General features: G+C 36.7%; 1 protein-coding gene across 1 annotated transcript; it reads right to left on the bottom strand.

Annotated features, from left to right (window-relative positions):
* Window positions 1-1,134: 1,134 nt before the first annotated feature.
* LOC123665386 lies at window positions 1,135-13,722 on the bottom strand. The gene is made up of 4 exons (XM_045599699.1): window positions 13,686-13,722; window positions 4,196-4,305; window positions 2,187-3,717; window positions 1,135-1,190 (listed from the first exon to the last, which is right to left on the bottom strand). Exons 1-4 carry the CDS (start codon window positions 13,720-13,722, stop codon window positions 1,135-1,137), a joined length of 1,734 nt encoding a protein of 577 aa, XP_045455655.1.
* Window positions 13,723-19,758: the final 6,036 nt, after the last annotated feature.

Here is a 19,758-nt window from a genome sequence, read left to right as displayed (position 1 = left end):
AAATTATGTGGGTAGCAATGTTGAGATTGAAACTAGTCAACCATCAGGTAATCAACAAGAGATACGTCAGTGCTTTCAAGAGCCTATCCCTTGCTGCAGCTTCCAGGAGCCTATCCCTTGCTGCAGGTTCCAAGAGCCTATCCCTTGCTGCAGCTTCCAGCTTCCTCAGTCAGCTGATAACAACACAGGAAATAAAACTACAGAAAATTTCTCACCAGAGCTAATAAGACCTCTTGCCTAAAGCATCTCCTAGATTAACTGCACATAGTAAAGGACGTAAAAGAAAGACAGCTGTTCTTACGGACACTCCAGAGAAAAATGCTTTGGCCGAAGAGCAGGCTACTAAAAAGAAGAAGAAAGAAAGTGAAACTAAAAAGAAAGTTAAGGGAAAAGGCAAAGGAAAAGGCAAACAAATAAAAAAAAACCGACTAAGCCCGTTAAGAGAAGAGTTTTACAAGATGACAGTTTTGATGATGAACAAGAATGGTACTGTATCATATGTTGTGATGCCTATTCTAACTCTGCCCCTGGAGAAAAATGGATTGAATGCAGAGAATGTAAGAATTGGGCCCATTTGCAATGTATTGAAGATGAAGAAAGCCAAGCATTTGTATCTTTTTTGATTCCTTAAAAACACTCAAGATACTGATAAATAAGAGACTGGAAGAACTCTGTGATTTTATAATTTAAGAGAAATCTTTATTATTTTTTGTGATACAGTCCTTAAGGACTGATAATTTTAATAATTGATCTCAATCGTAAAAAATAAGTACAAACTATTGATTAAAATATTTTATTTTAATATGTTATTAATATATGTTACAAAAAAGTACATTTTAAGAACTGATTTATAGTAAAAAGTATAAGGAATAAATATATTATTATAAAATTGATGTATTTTAATTCTACATATATTTTCATTCATGTAAAACACCTAGAATTATCAACGGCACAACCAACCTCAGCTACGGCACAACTTACCCCAAAGCGGGGTTGGTTGTGCCTTGCCGCCGCTGTATAAAAAAATCACTTTTTCTTAAAAACTATTAAAAATATGCAAAATCTGTAGGTAAATTCGTAATCTACACTAAATTTGGCTTAGGATGAACCACTACTTTCAAACATAGTACTCGTTTAATCCGAATTATATAAAGATTTGTCAAAATCGGCACTTTCAGCCCCGCTCTCCCCTACAAGTAATATATTAAGTGGGTCAGGTTAGTCTTTAGAGTTAAAGAGTTTAAAGGAAAACATAACTGTCAACGCTGTCACTCTTTGCAATGAAATGAATGATATAGTTGTTTTTTAGATTCCAAAAATATAAATTTTGACTATCAGAAAATTCGTCTTACTAGTTATAGCATTATATCTGATATAACCCCGAAAAACCTGATGTTCGGGTTTTCGGATTGAAATTGCTTCGAAATACTGTAGAATGAACCAAGTCTACAAAATGAATGACTGAAGGACTCTGTAAGTTTCCGGTTGCAGGCCAAAATCTTATTTCCATATGGAAGATGGTTTAATAAAATCTTATAACTGAACCATTGTGGGCTTGAGAATAATTTCTCTAGCAAGATTGACAGACATTATTAATTGGCTTATGATAACAGTATTTATTGACGGCTTTCACTTTTTAAGGGTTTTTTTTTTTTTTTTTTTTTGATATTCTATGCCTCCGCACGTTATGCGAGTCTGTATTCTCGAAACTCATTCATACCAGTTCTCGCATTAATTCTTCTCGCACTTACATTCAGCATACTATATCTTTCTTTCATCCTTCCTCATTTACACTGGCTTAAGGCTCTTAATCATTATGCTTATATACTATGAACTCGGGGATAGTGAGGGTGGGGAACAGATGTATCTTTTATTTCATTTTAACAAGTTGTATCTTACAAACCAATTTTTTCAACAGGACTTACGACCTAACTTAAACCAGGGAGCACAGGTATTTCCTTAACTACAACTAACAAATTCTACTATATTATACAAATTATTATATCTAAGAGCTAATATTTTACAGATTTGTTACTTATCCTAATTCCTTAATTTAATAACAATGTTATATGTTACATTAAATATTCAATAATATTTATTTAACATATTTTGCTTATGTCTTATCCTAATGTTAACTATTTTACAAATTTTTATACAGAATTTAAGGAACAAGTCTCTATCCTTACTGCTTATTAACTCTGATAAGGAGTTTCTGTCTATTTTGGCGTCCATTTCAAACTCCAATTTCTGCCTCTCGCGGTCATGGGCAGGGCACTCCAGAAGAACGTGGAAGACAGACTTCGAACACGCAGGATCGCAGATGCACGATGGACTCTCCTTGCACTTGAAACGATGCAAGTACTCGGAGAATCCACCGTGCCCCGTCAAAACCTGGGTGAGGAACCCGTCCACTTTTATTTTTCCGATGATTCTGTATGCGGCTATCGCGTCAGGGAAGAATACCCTGGTTACGCCAGCCGTTTCACCGCCACGATACCGCTGGTTCCATTCATCAAGCGACTGAATACGAATGCTCCGCTTGATGAATGATACCGGGCAGCTGTCGTAGTCGAAGGCGCGTTTTAGCTTCAGCGCAGCCTCCTTGGCCAGATAGTCGGCACGCTCGTTCCCCTCTAATCCTGCGTGAGCTTTGATCCAGAACAAGCTGACTCGCCTGTTCTGGGCCAAAGCCCCTCGCAGATGTTCCCGCGCCTTGACGGCCAGGGGATGGGGGGCTTTCGGATTTTTCAATGTGAGTAGTGCCGACAAGGAGTCGGAATAAATCCCGACTGATCCGGCCAAGTGGTCTGCGGCCATCCGCGCCGCCCGGCATATCGCCAAGAGCTCCGCCTGGTAGACCGTACAGTAGGACGGCAAAGCAAGCTTGAGGGTTTTTGTTTCGGCGGCGCCGGCCCATACGGACAACGCTGCCCCCACTTTGCCCTCAATCTTGCTGCCGTCCGTAAAGATATTGTAATCGTTTGCGCAATTCGCTTTAAATTGATCTTGGTCGGCCAGGCACTCGAACTCGAGGTCGATATGGCAGGCGGGATGCGGAGACCGCAGAGCCGAGGACATCCGCTCCACCTCCCGATCCCCTATCATCCGCTGGGGCACCCCCCTCCGCGCCTCGTATAAGGTCGCTGCTTCGCGAACGCGGAGGTCGAGGGGGAGTATCCCAGCGAGCAACAGTGCCGAGTTCAGGGAGGTGGTCCGGTATGCCCTGCACAGCTTCTGCGCGAAGCCCCGCTGGACCACGTTCAGCTGCTTGCGAATACCTAGCTTGTCCACGGCCGGCGCCCAAACGGCAGCCGCATACAGTATCACAGGCTCAACCACCGCTCTGTAAATAGTGCGGATAACTTCGGGATGGAGGCCCCAGCTGACCTTAGCCGCACGGGCCAGCTGGTGGTAAAAGGCGAGCGCGCGCCTGCAGACGTTTGCGACGTGGGCGTTGAAGGTTAATTTCCGGTCTATGACGACCCCCAGCAGCTTGATCTCGTTCGCTAAGACAATGTCGACCCCGCCCATATGAAGACGCGGGGCGTCATACTTCAGTTTGCGCGTAACAACCATCGCATTTGTCTTGTGAGGCGCAAACCGAAGTTTATTAGTCACGCCCCACGCCCTCACACATTCGAGGGCGGCATTGGCCCGACGCTCGATCTCGAGGGCCGTCTCACCCTCAAACACCAACACCACATCGTCGGCGAACGCCTGCACGTAGTCGCTTAACTTCACTTTTTAAGGGTTTGAAGATGTAATGACCAGATCAGAAACAAATATTTGTATAAATAGACAATCGTCTTAGAACAAGCTGCTTATACTTACTTGGATTTAGCCAGTTATATATCAATCATCATCATCATCAGTTCAGCCTATTGCAGTCCTCTGCTAGACATAGGCCTCCTCAAGTTCGCACCAGACATACCGGATAATACATCACCGGGACATCTGGCGCGAACTATATACCTATCTTGAATGTAATGATTTGGTGTTGTACTCTATAGTTGTATCTCTCTAGTCTCTCAGCAAATACAAATATTTAGGATGCTGGGTCGACGATACGGGGAGCCACGGTCTGGAAATAAGGTGCCGCATAGAACAAGCCCGTAATGCTTTCTTTCGGCTTAAACCACTTCTATGCAATAAGAAGCTGAACATCGAGTTACGAGTACGATTAGCACGCTGTTACGTTTTCTCCATTCTCTTGTATGGTGTTGAAGCATGGACCCTCACCGAATCGACCTGTAAGAATGTTGAAGCTTTCGAAATGTGGGTATACAGGAGAATGTAAAGGATATCCTGGAGAGATAAAATAAAGAACGTAACTGTGCTAAGTCGTGTGAAGAAGAAAGCGGAAGTTGTGTACGCGGTTAAGAAGAGAAAGCTTGAATACTTCGGCCACATCATGAGAAACTCTAAGTACCAGCTGCTTCGACTTATTATCCAGGGCAAGATCCAGGGCAAGCGCAGTGTGGGTCGTAGAAGAACATCTTGGCTAAAAAAATCTACGCCAATGGTTTGGGAAAAGCACCCGTTCGTTATTCAGGGCTGCGGTATCAAGGATACAAGTTGCCAGAATGATCGCCGAACTTCGTGAGAAGATGGCACTTTAAGAAGAAGAAGTTGTACTCTATAAATGATCGAATACAGAAATATTTTGAAGGCCTTTTTGATAATAAAAATATAGCAGAAAAAAATTACACAATACAAGTCAAATATTTTTTTTTCTAATTGTTTTTATAAAATAATTACGATCTACGTCACATATTGTAAGGTTTAGACAGTGGATGTATCATTAATTACTCTAATATCGTCATTACTGCGCTAATTGAGTTGTCGTGTCCATTGTTCCTGTCTCGGCCACCTTAATAGGACATTGCTTTACCAAACTTATTTTATAATACTACTAGCGACCTGCCCCGGCTTCACACGGGTGCAATGCTGATACTAAATATACTACAGAATGTCTTTATTTATAGTATGAAGCTAGCTTATAGCATGGTTATTAACATAATAACAAAATTCAAATATGCGTCGTTAGATTACACGTTGTTACAGAATGCGTTGAGGAAATAAAGGTTCACTGCTCGTTCTCCGTACGTGATAGCGTAATAATTTGTAGCCTATACGTTGACCCGACTTCTTAATAATATTCGTGCCAAATTTGAACTAAATCCATGCAGTGATTTTTGAGTTTATCCCGGACATTCATACAGACAAACAGACAAAAATTCTAAAAACTATATTTTTGGCTTCGGTATAGATTGTAGATCACACTCCAAGTATTCTTTTAAAAAAATATTCAATGTACAGTTTTGACTATCCTACCATTTTATTATATGTATAGAATAGCAGCTGACCTGATGAACGAGCTGATTCATCACACTTACCTACTGCTTATTAGTGGATATCATCATCACGTCACTATTAGGTTTATCAAATTATTGATTAAATAATTATTGATAACCCATTACTTATTTCTACTATTAAAAGCAGTGACGCAACGGTCACAGCACTGGTTTGTGGCTGTTGCGCTGGCGGTTGCGCGTTCGATCCCCGCACGTGACAGATATTTGTATTGGCCATACAGATGTTCGTCGTGGTCGGGGTGTTTGTGCAGTCTTCGTAGGTCTCCCCGTCGTGCCTCGGAGAGCACGTTAAGCTGTCGGTTCCGGTTGTTATCATGTACACCTGATAGTGATCGTTATTTATTGTAGGGAATATATCCGCCAACATCCTACACGGGGAAAGGGGCCTATGCCCAGCAGTGGGAAATCACAGGCTGAAGCGAAGCCTCTCTTTATAATCTTTAAATATTTTTATATCGCTAAGATGTCGCAGTATCAAAAAGTTATCAGATCAATGTAGAGCCAAGTATCTTTACACCTTATTCAAAATTATTTATTTTGGATGTTTCGTTACTATTCGAACAATAGTATATCAAAAAGTAATGAAAAGTAAATAAAATTTCCATTTTACACTCACGCATACAGATTTTAACGCTTCCTACATTATTGTAAGTGAAAATCTGAGTATGAAAACATTTATTACTTAAAACTGGAAGGAACGGAGGGACAGACGGCGAGATTTAAATTAATTATCCGCAGAACTTCTCAGATCAGTTGCAACTTCTGAAAGCACTCGCCAAGTTCACGAAAACAAATTGCGAAATTTATTTTTAAATGTTTGTTCTAGGGTCTTATTTTTTTTACTTCACTTACAGAATAAGGAGATTGAACTAAAATAGATTTATAATGATATTATACTTTACAGAAGATTACAGCTGAATAATGCTTTCAAACAGTGTTGTGTTAGAACTTCTAAAAGGGGTTTAGGGGTCTTGTCAATGTTCTTGCGATGACACCAGAAGGGTGTTGCATGCGTCTAAAAGCTACGGTAATCGATTACCATCAGATGAGGCGTACGCTTGTACGCGCGTAGGCGACCTGGTTGTATAAAATAAAATATAATTCTTTTACATTAATCATAGACATTATTCAAATGTCATTTTATGCACACATTTGCATATTTCATGTAACGAATGTACGTTTTCAAATAAGTTTCATTTCCCGTTTGACTCGTGATATTTTCTGAAATCGGATGCGAAGAAATCAAGCGATTTTCATTTATTTTTATTTATTTATTCATCGTTCGAACGAATGAAACTCGTTTATTACGTTTAAAACGAGAAAAATAAAAACTGTAGTGTCATTCGAGTATCGATGAAAAACCCGGACACTTTGATACAAAAACTTGAAGATCTTTTTCATATAGGAAACCTTGTAATTTACATTCGTTTATTTATTTATTTATTTTTGTGTTTCCATAACTGTTATACTAATTCATAATTGCAATTATATGTATCAAGTTACAAACAAATATTTTTATGTTTATTTACAAAACAAATATTTTTATTTGAATGTATTGATACCGACGCGTTGGTGCAACTATCACAGCACTGGTTTGAGGCTTTCGCGGTGGCGGTTGCGGGTTCAATCGCCGCATATAACAAACATTTTGAAAGAAAGACAGAAACACGTTTATTCGCAACATCACACAAATCGCAGACAGTTTTTACACAAAAAAAAACAGTTAAATAGGAATAATAATTAAATAAGTAAACATAGCAAAAAATTACAAGAACAGTAATATAGACTACAAAAAACAAAAAAAAAACAATATCATCAGAAAAAAAAGTAAAAAAAAAAATTGTATTGGCCATGCAGATGTTTGCCGTGGTCTGGGTGTTTGTGCAGTCCTCGTGGGTCTGCCCACCATGCCTCGGCGAGCATGTTAAGTCGTCATTGTTGTTATCATGTACACCTGATAGCGATCGCTGGTCATAGTAGGGAATATATCCGCCAACCCGCATTGGACCAGCGTGGTGGATTAAGCCTTGATCCTTCTCCTACATTGGGGAAGAGGCCTATGCCCAGCTGTGTGATATTACGACTGAAGCGTGCGTAAGCGTGTATTGATATTTTAGTAACAGCGTATCAACCATATAACGGTAAATTCCACGTGCCATAAAAGAGTAACATTAACAATGCTAAAAATCAGTAAAAATTCTGTCGAGAGTTTAACAATCATAACAACTAGATTCGTTAGTAGCTGCGACAGTTTTTTTTTTTTTTACTTTACAGAAGAAAAAAAGATACAATTTATGTGATAAACAGTGCAGCAAAAACAATGAACAGTTTAACAATGCACTGTGTTAATAGTTAAAGTAGTTTTATTGATGTCACTATTTGACAATTATCTAATGTGACAACAGAAATATGATCATACATATTTTTATGGTAACCCTATCGGCTATATTCAGAAATATATTTTGTTTGATAAAATATAATTTTCATTCAGTAGAGACGAGTGAAGGTGAACCTTACTTCGGATTATCTACTATAAATAATTTTCAGCTCATTTGAGTCAGACCTTAAAACTTTATAGCTTACAAGCGTCCTTAACAAAGAGAACCCTGATTAACAACCATTCTCCTGGTAGGGATTGGGGTACGGTCAGCAACGCGCTTTTCGCAAGCTAAATAATACTGCTTTCAAGCAGTGTTGTGTTCCTGTGTTGAGTAAAGTGACCAGAGCTCCTGGGGCGTATTGGTGGTGAGGTCGACAACGCGCTTGCGTTGCTTTTGGTGTTGCTCACCATCAGATGAGCCTAACGCTTTTTGCCGACCTATTTGTATAAAAAACAGGTTGTCGAAAAAGACCCCTTTAACCATATACTGGCATTTCATTTATCTCATATATAAATATTTATAAACGTACAAATAGACCCTCAAAAAGTAGTATTCATTGAACGTACCGTTTTCGCTACAGTGCCTATTACGAGATGTTTAGGTATGAGGTAAAACGAAATTTACGTGGGAAGATAAAAGTATGTTCTTGTAAATTATTGTGTATCGATGTACATGTACGTCTAAAATGTGGATCACGGCGTGAGTGTATTAAATGATCAATACTTTTATAAATATAAATGCTTAGAAACATATTAGGATTAATAATAAGCTGTACCCACGACCCGACTAGGAAAAAGGTCAGGCTCGACCAGATCATGTATCTGGACCGGATCAGGATAGAATGAGGCATGCCAGATCCGGCAAAGTTTTATCAGGACCAGGTCTGGTCCAGACAAGGATAGCCTGATGTAAAATATAATCAAGTATGGTAAGGCATACTGGATCAGGACCCGGTCCGGTCCAGATCAGGATAGCCTGATGTAAAATATAATCAAGTATGGTAAGGCATACTGGATCAGGACCCGGTTATGCACGACCAAGGTCTAGAAGAGAGTGACAAAAAAAAAATGTATTTTTCGCTTGAATATCGATTATAGCCATAAAAAAAAAATTCAAGATGTCTTTAACATGTAGATATGTGCCTATTACAGTTTAACAGTAAGCATTTTTAACCGACTTCAAAAAAAGGAGGAGGTTACTCAATTCGACCGTATATATATATATTTTTATGTATGATCGGGGATAACTCCGTCGTTTATGAACCGATTTTGATAATTCTTTTTTTGTTGGAAAGGAAACCAGGATCTCATGATAAAATTCTAGATAAATCGAGGGAAAACTCTCGAAAATCCGCATAACTTTTTACTGGGTGTACCAATTTTGATGATTTTTAATTTAATCGAAAGCCGATGTTTATCATGTGGTCACATTTAAATTTCGTCGAGATCTGATTAAAACTTTTGGAGTAATCTTTGATAACGCGTATTTACTTGACTATATTTTCGTCGACCTACGTTGTTTTACTTGTCGATATAATTGAAGTCGGTTTCTCTTCGTTTGCCTGTAAACACTAGTATTTGTTATATCAGTGTCCATTGAATATTTGCGTATATGTCATTATGATTTATATTATATGAAAAAAGAAATTGTAAAGAATTTCATCGAACTACTCTCATTTTTCCAATTGTTTAACATGTGTATAAATACAATATATATATTCTTACGATTTATTTTTGTGTTACCCACACATGAGGAAATTCTAAACAATTTTTAATATCATATCAAAAATCGACCGTTCCAGCGGGGATCGAACCTGCATCTCCGACTTATCGTGTCGGTGCTTTAGCCAATTAAGCTATGGAACGATGTACTCGCTAGATCGAAATTTTCGATATGATGATTTTATATGCAGTCTAAGCGATGTGTTATATATGTTTTCTACTAGCTGTGTCTATTTATGTCATAACCGTTAAAACACTTACAACGGCATAATATAAACGATAAAAAAAAATCTTAATCGTTTTCAAAAGGTTTTACGGGAACACGTTATTACTTTTCGTAATTTTAGCAAGTAAATGATATTACCATATCACCTCATAGACGTGACTTCGTAATTTTAGCAAAGGGGGTGAGAGATATTACAATATCACCTCACAGACGTGACTTTGTGGAAATTGACTTTATAATTTTTTTGTGACGGATTGCAACCAGTCCTATCTTTGTATGGAATTTAGTAATTAAGGCATTCAGTAATTATGAGACGCGTCCTCGGCAAAATATGAAGAATTTTTTATATATATAAATAATTAAAATTCGTAACATTTTTTAGTCGCCGAATATAGAACATATTTGCTTAAAAGGACTCTTCATTTACCACTTGTAATAAAATAGGATAACTTCGTATGAAAACAAAGAATTTTGTATAGTATTTGTAGTAGACCAGGAATTGTGATATTGGTCTGCCATTTTGAATTTATTGTTACGAATCACGCAAAAAGAAAACGTTTAATATGTATGATATCAATTTTTTCTGAATTTTCAGTTTGATTTATATAAAAACATAAACGTCTATCATTCAACGCCCCCCCCCACTAGGATTATCTCTTGTATCGAGGGTCCGGAAAACACACAAAACACAAACACAAACGCCCAGACCACGGCAAACATCTGTATGACCCATACAAACGTTTGCCATGGAATCGAATCCGCCAGCGTAACAGCCACAAACCACTGCCATGACCATTATACAAATATTTTCTTTTTCCTGGCCATTACGACTAACAAAGACAAATTAGACAAAACTAGAAGTCAAAATGTTCAAGACCGTCTAAACTTAAAGGGCGTCATCCGTTTTTACAGTCGGTTAAAGTGAAATATAATGTTAATCACAATATCAATTACTACAAAAACAATCTTAACCCCTTTAGAAGTAATTACTCATTACAAAATGGCGTCGCCTACTGTTAAGAAACGTCAAGAAATCAAAATGGCTGCCGAATTTGAAGCTTTATATTAATCAATTACCGAAGTTTATCGACTCTATATTTAAAATTAATGGTGCTTTCAATTAACGATTTTGATTGTTGAAAGGAATATAAATTCTCTTTCTTAAATGTTTTATTGTTTTAGAAAAAATGACCTTTTTTATGAATTTGAAATTTAATAAGAAAACAGGTTTCTCTTTATTTATATATTAAAAGGTTGGTGGTAAGGAATATAATAGGCATCACTAAAAGATACAATCGGCTTATAGAAGCTGAGAAGTAAATCTATGCTTCCTATGATGAGTAATATCAGTCGAGTTTTATTACCATTTTTGTGATTTTAACGCGGGAATCATCAGAAAAAATTATGAATTATTTTTTTGCAAAGTTATATAATTCTTATATCTGTTAAAAAATTTGTATATATAAATATTTGTCAAGTTGTTCCCCTTTGTCAGCAATAAATCACTGGAAGTATTCAACACTATTTTCGTGTTTTGTGTTTTAAGTGCCATTTCGTATTGAATTTCACTATTTATTTTTAGTATATTATTCATGAATACTGATTATGATATACTGAATACTGATTTTTACAGTTATACTCTCTTGAACCTTAACATTTCGTAAAGTAGTAAAATTTAGGTAAATTATGTGAATAGTAGAGTGATAAAAAAATAATTAAGTCTTAAGGGTTATATCTTTATCTTTTGCTTGAGAAATATTCCGCTGATATCATTGTTCTAGAGTTTACACAAAGTTTTTTTTTCCCGTAAACTACCTTTAAAATATTTATTTTTTAAAGTGACTTGTATCACTTGTCACAGAAGTCACAGTTTTAGACACTTTTATATTTTTTTTTATACAACTATGTCGGCCAAAAATTGTACGGATCGCTTGATGGTAAGCGATTACCGTAGCTTATAGACGCCCGCAATACCACAAGCATCACGTTGCATTGCCGACCCTAGCCCCAATCCCCTCAGGAACTCTGGCCACCTTAATCACCACAGAAATATAGCAGTATGAAAGTAATATTATTTAGATCTGTTTTCGGTAAGAGCGATGTATTTCCCCAGTTGGACTCCTCGAGATTTTGGGCAGGATATGTCCTGCAGTGTCCTCTGTCAGTTAAAATATAAATGACCTCTGTTGCGCAGTGTGCTTTTGCCAATTTATATACCGAGTCTAAGCACAAAGCTTATCGTTATGAGATGTGAAAAACTGAAGTGTGATTACTAATTTTAATATTAGGAGTATAAAAATTCTTACCTAATTACTAGAGCATGATATTCAGGTTTTTACATGTAATTTTTGCAAATTAATAATTTCGTGTCAAGGTTCTTATGAAATTTGTTGTATATGTTTGGTAGGTATGGGAATAGGCCGTAGATTATGTTACACACTGTTAGATAGTAATCCATATAAATAAAAAGACTAGCTGAATGTGTCGCCTGGAACGGTTGGACTGAATCGGGTATTTTTGAAGTTATACTTCTTTTGGCACGTAAGGGAGTAATAACAAGAATAAATTGCGAATTAACGATGCGCGCGCACACTTTCACAAAAAACCGACACCTTGAAGTTAGCTAGCCAACGAAGAAGAAATTAGTGACGTGAAGTTAGCTAGCCAACGAAGTGTAACTTTCTACGTCCATAGATAAGTGTACACACACTTTTTTATATAAGAATTACTTTGCAGCATGTTCTTACAGATGAAAAGTTAAAAAAAATTCGCAGTAAACTTGATTATTTTAGAAAATATATGATTATTAAATTTTACGTGTTTGATAGTTCACGACATAACAACGTTACTGCTGGACATAGGCCTCCACAAGTTTACGCCAAAAACAACGTGAACTCATGTGTTTTGCCCATAGTCACCACGCTGGGCAGGCGGGTTGGTGACCGCAATACTGGCTTTGTCGCACCGAAGACGCTGCTGCCCATCTTCGGCCTGTGTATTTAAAAGCCAGTAGTTGGATGGTTATCCCGCCACCGGTCGGCTTTTTAAGTTCCAAGGTGTTAGCGGAATTGTGTTATCCCTTAGTCGCCTTTTACGACACCCACGGGAAGAAAGGGGGTGGCTATATTCTTTAGTACCGTAGCCACACAGTACACGCCAAGATATTGATAAACAAATAAACACAGTAAGTAACAAATAAAAAACAAAGATGTACAAAGACTTGCAGATAACCTTTAAGGATTATATTTTTTTTTTATTATCAAATAAATGAAAAGTATTTACTGAATAATACTCCGTAAATAATTTAAACATTAAAGTTAAAAGTTTTGATGAGGAATTAAAATTTAACGCGTTTGTTTCTATTGCTCTGCCAAATGTCGCCCTTTGTTGAAGAGCGTAGCTGGAATTAAATATTAATGGGTATTATAATAAATATTAATGTTTAGAGTTATTTACATTTGACTGTCAGTCTGTTGTTATTTTTTATTAAACAGTCAACTAGACACACCAACTGACTTTATCAACTAGCTTCAATATTTTTTTTAAATTCGATGCTTAATTCTACAACTAGCTGCGACCGCGATTTCATACGCGTGGAATTTAACAAAAAAGTTTTCTTCAGTTCGTAGAGTTATAAAATTACATATCTAAATGTCTTAAATAAAAGTTGCCTAAGTTATTCCTTATTACATCAGCTATCTGCCAGTGAAAGTCCCGTCAAAATCGGTCCAGCCGTTTCAGAGATTAGCCAGAACAGAGAGACAGACAAAAATTGTAAAAAATGTTATTTTGATAGATGTAACGTATATGTACGTATAGTAAAAAGCAGTTATTTTAATATTACAAACAGACACTCCAATTTTATTTATGTGTATAGATGTATAGATAAAATTAAACGTAAGTATGCTTATTCCCAGTTAGTATGTTATTGACTTAGTACGTGCTCTAGTTACTACGTGCACTAGTTGAATCAATTGGCTACCTGTAGAACATGCTGGTCTGAAGATATCTTTCGACATTATTGGTACCTGCTGGTACCATCTTGATATATTAAAACCTACTTATTAGATATTTTTTTGTTATACTATAAAGGTGGCAAACAAGTATGTGGCCTAGATGATGGTAAGCGGTTGCCATAGCCTATAGACGCCTAGAATACCAGGAGCATTCCAAGTATTGCCACACCTAACACAGCTCAAAGTTTCATCAAATGACAACATGTCATTTTGATGAAACTTTGTTTACATATCGATTACTTAAAGATTTCTGATTCGATTCACGTGATTCTTTTTTTGATCGATGTAAAATATTTGCCATTTTGTCCTATAAAAATTGGATTTAGTTTTCATTTTATGCGCATTTTTGTTCACAGGGACGATGTAATTTTCACAATACTTTGTGTACGGTTTTTTAAGGAAAAACAACGAAACCTATATCCTAGACTTCTACATGATCTTATCTAAAAAAGTCCAACTATAGTTTAAAAACTGAATAAAATAGACACTATAAAGTAACAACTGACATAATAAAGGTACTAACCCTAAACTAAAAAAAAACTTAATATAATAAACAGCTTAAGCGAATACTGGTCAATTACAGAATTGAAATTCCTACTACGATTGGGTTCATCATCATCATCATCACTTCAGCCTATCGCAGTCCACTGCTGGACATAGGCCTCCCCAAGTTCGCGCCAGACATCCCGGTCTTCCGCAATCCTCATCCAGCCTACACCGGCAATCTTACGTAGATCGTCGATCCAACGGGCCAGAGGACGTCCCACACTGCGTTTGCCAAGACGCGGTCTCCACTCCAGGACCCGTCTACTCCAACGGCCATCGGTCCTGCGACACAGATGACCAGCCCACTGCCACTTCAACTTGTTTAGAATTTATTTATTAAAATTTAGAAAAAACAAAACAACGCTTGGGTTGTTTTGTTCTAAATGAGGTAAAGGTGTGTGGTAACATTTGGTTTAGCCCCGACTTTAAGCGTATCGATAGATATTACATACAAACTAAAGTATTTTATTAAAGGTAGTAAGTAAGTGCATAACAAGACGTGTTTTAAATTAAATCTTTAGTAAGTTTTTGAAGTTATAGGTACTTCATTTGACGCATTAGGGAAAATGATGTGAGTAAATTTTTACGATGCGCGCGCACACCGTCACAAACAACCGACACCGTGAAGCTAATCAACGAGGAAGAAGTTAGCAACGTGAAATTAGCTAGCCAATGAAGTATAACTTCTTACGTGCGTACATTCATCATTACAGCCTATACAGTCCACTGCTGGACATAGGCCTCCACAAGTTCACGCCAAAAATAACGTGAACTCATGTGTTTTGCCCATAGTCACCACGCTGGGCAGGCGGGTTGGTGACCGCAGTACGGGCTTTGTCGCACCGAAGACGCTGCTGCCCGTCTTCGGCCCGTGTATTTCAAAGCCAGCAGTTGGATGGTTATCCCGCCATCGGTCGGCTTCTTAAGTTCCAAGGTGGTTGTGGAACCTTGTTATCCCTTAGTCGCCTCTTACGACACCCACGGGAAGAGAGAGGGTGGCTAAATTCTTTAGTGCCGTAGCCACACAGCACACGCACACGGTGCGTACATTGCACACACCTTTTTTTGCTTTTTAGTTTATTTGGTTTTCTTTAACGTAATTTTTTATGTTTGTTATTTGTATTATTTGAATTAATTAGAATTTAACCAGCTTTATAAATGGGACTATGTTTTTAATTAATTTGAATATTTCAAGGGTCTGATAATATTACGATATCAGAATGAAGGTTCAATGAATTGTTATAGATTTTCATTAAAACTTTCAACGAAATTAAATTATAAAGCTGGTGTTGATTAAATCGACGGTATTTAACGTAATTTTGACGTCTTAAAGTTGGACTTTATAATTTTGAAAGAAAATATATTGTAGTCGAATACATACTCTTTACTGTACTGTACTTATCTGTGTGTATTGTGTAGACATTTAAAAAAAACTATATTGATCTTGCAAACGTTTCAATGCTATAGGAAGTATTTTTCTGCTTTAGTCGATAAGAGTTTGATTTGACTGAATCGCATATATAAAGAATATATACTGTACTAGTAATAAAATAGTTACTTTATATACTTGCGGTGGGTAAATAGAATATTTATAGCTATGCTACAGTTTAGAAATCTTATGTTGATATATTCACAGTAATCGAGATCAAATTTATTATGAAAATATAATATAATAGAAATATACTATATTAGAAATAGTAGAAATTTTCAGTGCAACAATATAAGCTGAGACAACAGCAGCAATCGCATAAAAAGAAATCATTAAAATTAAATAGTAAATTAAACTAATGTGTGAAGTCCTTATTTTCAATTTATTTGTACGAACGAAAAAAATATTTAAGTGTTCTGATCATAAATGTGAAATTATTTCAACAAATAAATTGCAACATACCTTATACCATAGAGGCTTTAAAGGTCAATTCTTCACTATAGTGGAAGGATACGAAATCTTATATATAAAATTCTCGTGTCACAATGTTAGTTAACATACTCGTTCGAAACGGCTGGACCGATTTTTATGAAATTTTGTGTGCATATCGGGTAGGTCTGAGAATCGGCCAACATCTCTTTTTCATACCCCTAAGTTATAAGGGGGGTTAAAGGGGGTTAATAACATATATGGCAAAACAACGTCTGCGGGGTCAGCTAGTAAAGATTTATATTAAATGCCTTACTAAAGCCACTTATTACAGTAGTTGCCAGAACTTGATCATAATTTCGAATTGAAATTATTCATGAAATTAGCATAAAGATATAAAATTTCTATATTCGGTACACATGTTTATTAAACGATGTGAAATAAAATAAATTCTCATAATTTATTACAACTAAAACTTTGACGACTTTATATTACGTTTGAATGAAAATTTACCATATTTTTTATTACTTTATACGAAGTAAGGAATTATTTTTTTATTATTATTACTGTGAACTAGAAATGAGACTATCCGCGAGAGAGCGAAAGTAACCGACATAGCCCACAGAATTAGCAAGTTGAAGTGGCAGTGGGATGGTTATCTGTGTCGCGGGATCGATGGCCGTTGGAGTAGACGGCTCCTGGAGTGGAGACCGCGTTTTGGCAAACGCAGTGTGGGACGTCCTCCGGCCCGTTGGACTGACGATCTACGTAAGATTGCCGGTGTAGGCTGCGATGAGGATTGCGGAAGACCGGGATGTGTGGCACGAACTTGGGGAGGCCTATGTCCAGCAGTGGACTGCGATAGGCTGAAGTGTACTGTGAACTAGCTGACCTGAGTGACATTGTTTTGTCTTTCGAACTGTCAAACGAGGGTAGTTTCAACAATCAATACGTTTTCCGATTTTTTTTATCTGCACAACTTTTTAAATTTTTCCTCTGTAGAGTATGAGAAAACGTAAAAAAAATAATTAGAATTGGTCCAGCTGTTCTCGGACACATTAACGATCCATTTTTATTTATTTGGATTACCATCCTTTATACGTTCAATTGCAGTTACGATAGGAGTGACATATTGAAAGGTGTTTCTCATGCATCATCCCTTCCACTCACATCGTCAACAATCACGTGATACACTGTGAATAACGTGTAAACATCATACCGTTGTTTTGAAGCTTCTTATTTTATGAAGGTTTTTCACATTTTTAACTTTTCTTTATATATTTAGGTCTATGTAAATGTTGAGGACACGTTGGCGCAACGGTCACAGCACTGGTTTGTGAAAACGGTGGACGCCCTTTGAGTTGAGACGGTCTTGAAAAATTTCACTTCTAGTTTCGTCTAGTTGGTCTTTGTTAGTCGTAATGGCCAGGAAAAACAAAATATTTGTGTAATGGTCACAGTGCTGATTTGTGGCTGTTGCGCTGGCGGTTGCGGGTTCGATCCCCGCACATGACAAGCATTTGTATTTGCCATACAGATGTTTGCCGTGGTCTGGCAGTTCTTGTGGATCTCGCCACATTGCTTTAGAGAGCACGTTAAGCCGTCGGTCCCTTAAGCTCTGATTCTTCTTCAACATGGGGAAAGAGGCTTATGCCCAGCAGTGGGATATTATAGCTGAAGCGTACATCACACACACTCTGGTACAGATATCATGTGTTCGCGGTAAGGTAGCAATTCAAAAAAGTGAAAACAAACCGAAACTTCAAGATTTAAGGTTTTAATACCATAGATTTTATACAGTGATATTTTTAATGATAATGACATTACCCAAAATATTAGATACTGGCAATAAAATCTCAAAGTACTTTCCGAATCGAGTTTTTACGAATACCGAAACTGTTGTATCTGATTTTTGAAAAATATATTCCACTTTGTGAAATATATTTCGCTTTGTGAAAATCCAGTTTATTGAACAAGCTAACACTTTGCCATAAAGAACGAAATCTACGACAGTCACACTCTAATAGTTCTGCAATAAACGAAAATATATTTTTTATCAGATTACAGTTTAATAAAATCATCAACATTTTTATCAGGGAATTTGCAATACAGCAGTTCCAATTCATCAATAAAAAACAACATCCATGCCATCCAAAGTAAACAAACTCAAACAAAAGTTCAAAGTATAGATTTCCCGATAGAGGTTTTCGTTTAAAGGCCATATTCTGAAGGCCTTAATTTGGCACGCGGCTAGTTCGCTCTTTATGAACGAAAATTAACTTTTTTTTGCTCCAATTTGCCTTTGGAAACATGTGTATCTTTATCGTTGCGGCTCAGGCTATAAATGCTTGAGGCGAGTTGTTCAAGTGCTAAATTTGTGTTTACAGCTCGTTAGCGATGAAAAAGGTCCTGAAGAGATTTTTTCCTGTTGGAAAAAGTTCTTAAGGACTGTAATTTCAGTATTCCTTTCATCCAATGTACTTTTAATTCTGTATTATACTAGACGACCTAGTGAATTTCGTACCGCGATATTCGTTTGTTTGTCAATATGTCGATTTTATTTGATGTCTTTTATAAAAATCTTGTACTGACAAAAAGAAATCCAATAAAAAGTTATCCTATTTAGCACTTGTTAGAAAGCAATGAGCGTACATAAATATCAGCAATTCATTTTTATTTATATATATTAAGTGTGAAGGGTTTTGTCAGTTTGACGGTTTTTTACCCTCACAGGTCTTATTATATACTCTTAAAGTATCACAATTTTGTATACCATGCATAGAGATTAATCTTTATGAAATAATTGCCTCGACACATTTTCACTTCATACAAATCAAAAAATACGGTTGAGTATTTGCCTAATATTACATACTTGAGTTTTCTTACTAGAGTTCAGATTTAGATCAAGATATTTCCTGCTGTGGCCTATCTCAATGTTAAATTGTAATAATTAAAAAAAAAATTAAGCACAAGTCTCGCGAACTGACAAACGCGTGTAATGTAACATTTTCTGATTTTTCGTCAATAAACCTTCTACAAAGTATTAGAAAACTTCAAAAGATGAAAGGAAGTCGCTCTCAAGGGTAACTAAGGAAAATAAGGTTATTATATATATTATTATTCACATATTTTTGGCGTTGAAAAATAACAAAAAAGAAATAAATAAGTTGTGGACTTTAAATCCAGGCTTACTGTGTAGAATTTGAAGCGTCAAATACGTCCTTAAAATTCATGTCACGCTTGACAGGAAAAACGTTGCGGAGGTACAAGAAGGGTCCAGAAAACATTGACAGATATATAGATAGAATATTCTTTTCTGTTTACCACATTGTTTTAAAACATTAAGTAATTTTAATATGCAAATAAAATGTATAAAAATTGACTTAGCACTAAGCCAATCTTTTTCAGACAACATTTACATGTCGATTGCTGCTTCAGCCTGTAATATCCCATTACTGGGCATAGGCCTCTTTCTCCATGTAGCAGAAGGATCACAGCTTAACCCCCTACGCTGATCCAATGCGGGTTGGCGGATATATTCTCTACTATGAGTAAAGATCGCTTTTATTTGTACATGATAATAATCAGGACCGATGGCTTAACGTGCTCTCCGAGGCACGGTGGGGATACCCACA

The sequence above is a fragment of the Melitaea cinxia genome, chromosome 24, assembly GCF_905220565.1.
Source record: "Melitaea cinxia chromosome 24, ilMelCinx1.1, whole genome shotgun sequence".
In the NCBI taxonomy this organism is placed as follows: domain Eukaryota; kingdom Metazoa; phylum Arthropoda; class Insecta; order Lepidoptera; family Nymphalidae; genus Melitaea; species Melitaea cinxia.
Note: the sequence above shows the minus strand (reverse complement) of the source record. Positions and strands in the feature narration are given on the sequence as shown.

What these genes read in the sequence shown, in the direction of transcription:
- LOC123665386 (XM_045599699.1), bottom strand. Translation starts at nt 13,722, where the DNA reads ATGTCGAAAGATATCTTCAGACCAGCATGTTCTACAG. An exon ending in TACAAGAGAATGGAGAAAAC is followed by an intron (nt 3,718 to 4,195) that starts GTAACAGCGTGC and finishes GACTACGTGCAG; the next exon opens with GCGTTCGCCGACGATGTGGT. An exon ending in CTTATCAGAGTTAATAAGCA is followed by an intron (nt 1,191 to 2,186) that starts GTAAGGATAGAG and finishes TATTACTTGTAG; the next exon opens with GGGAGAGCGGGGCTGAAAGT.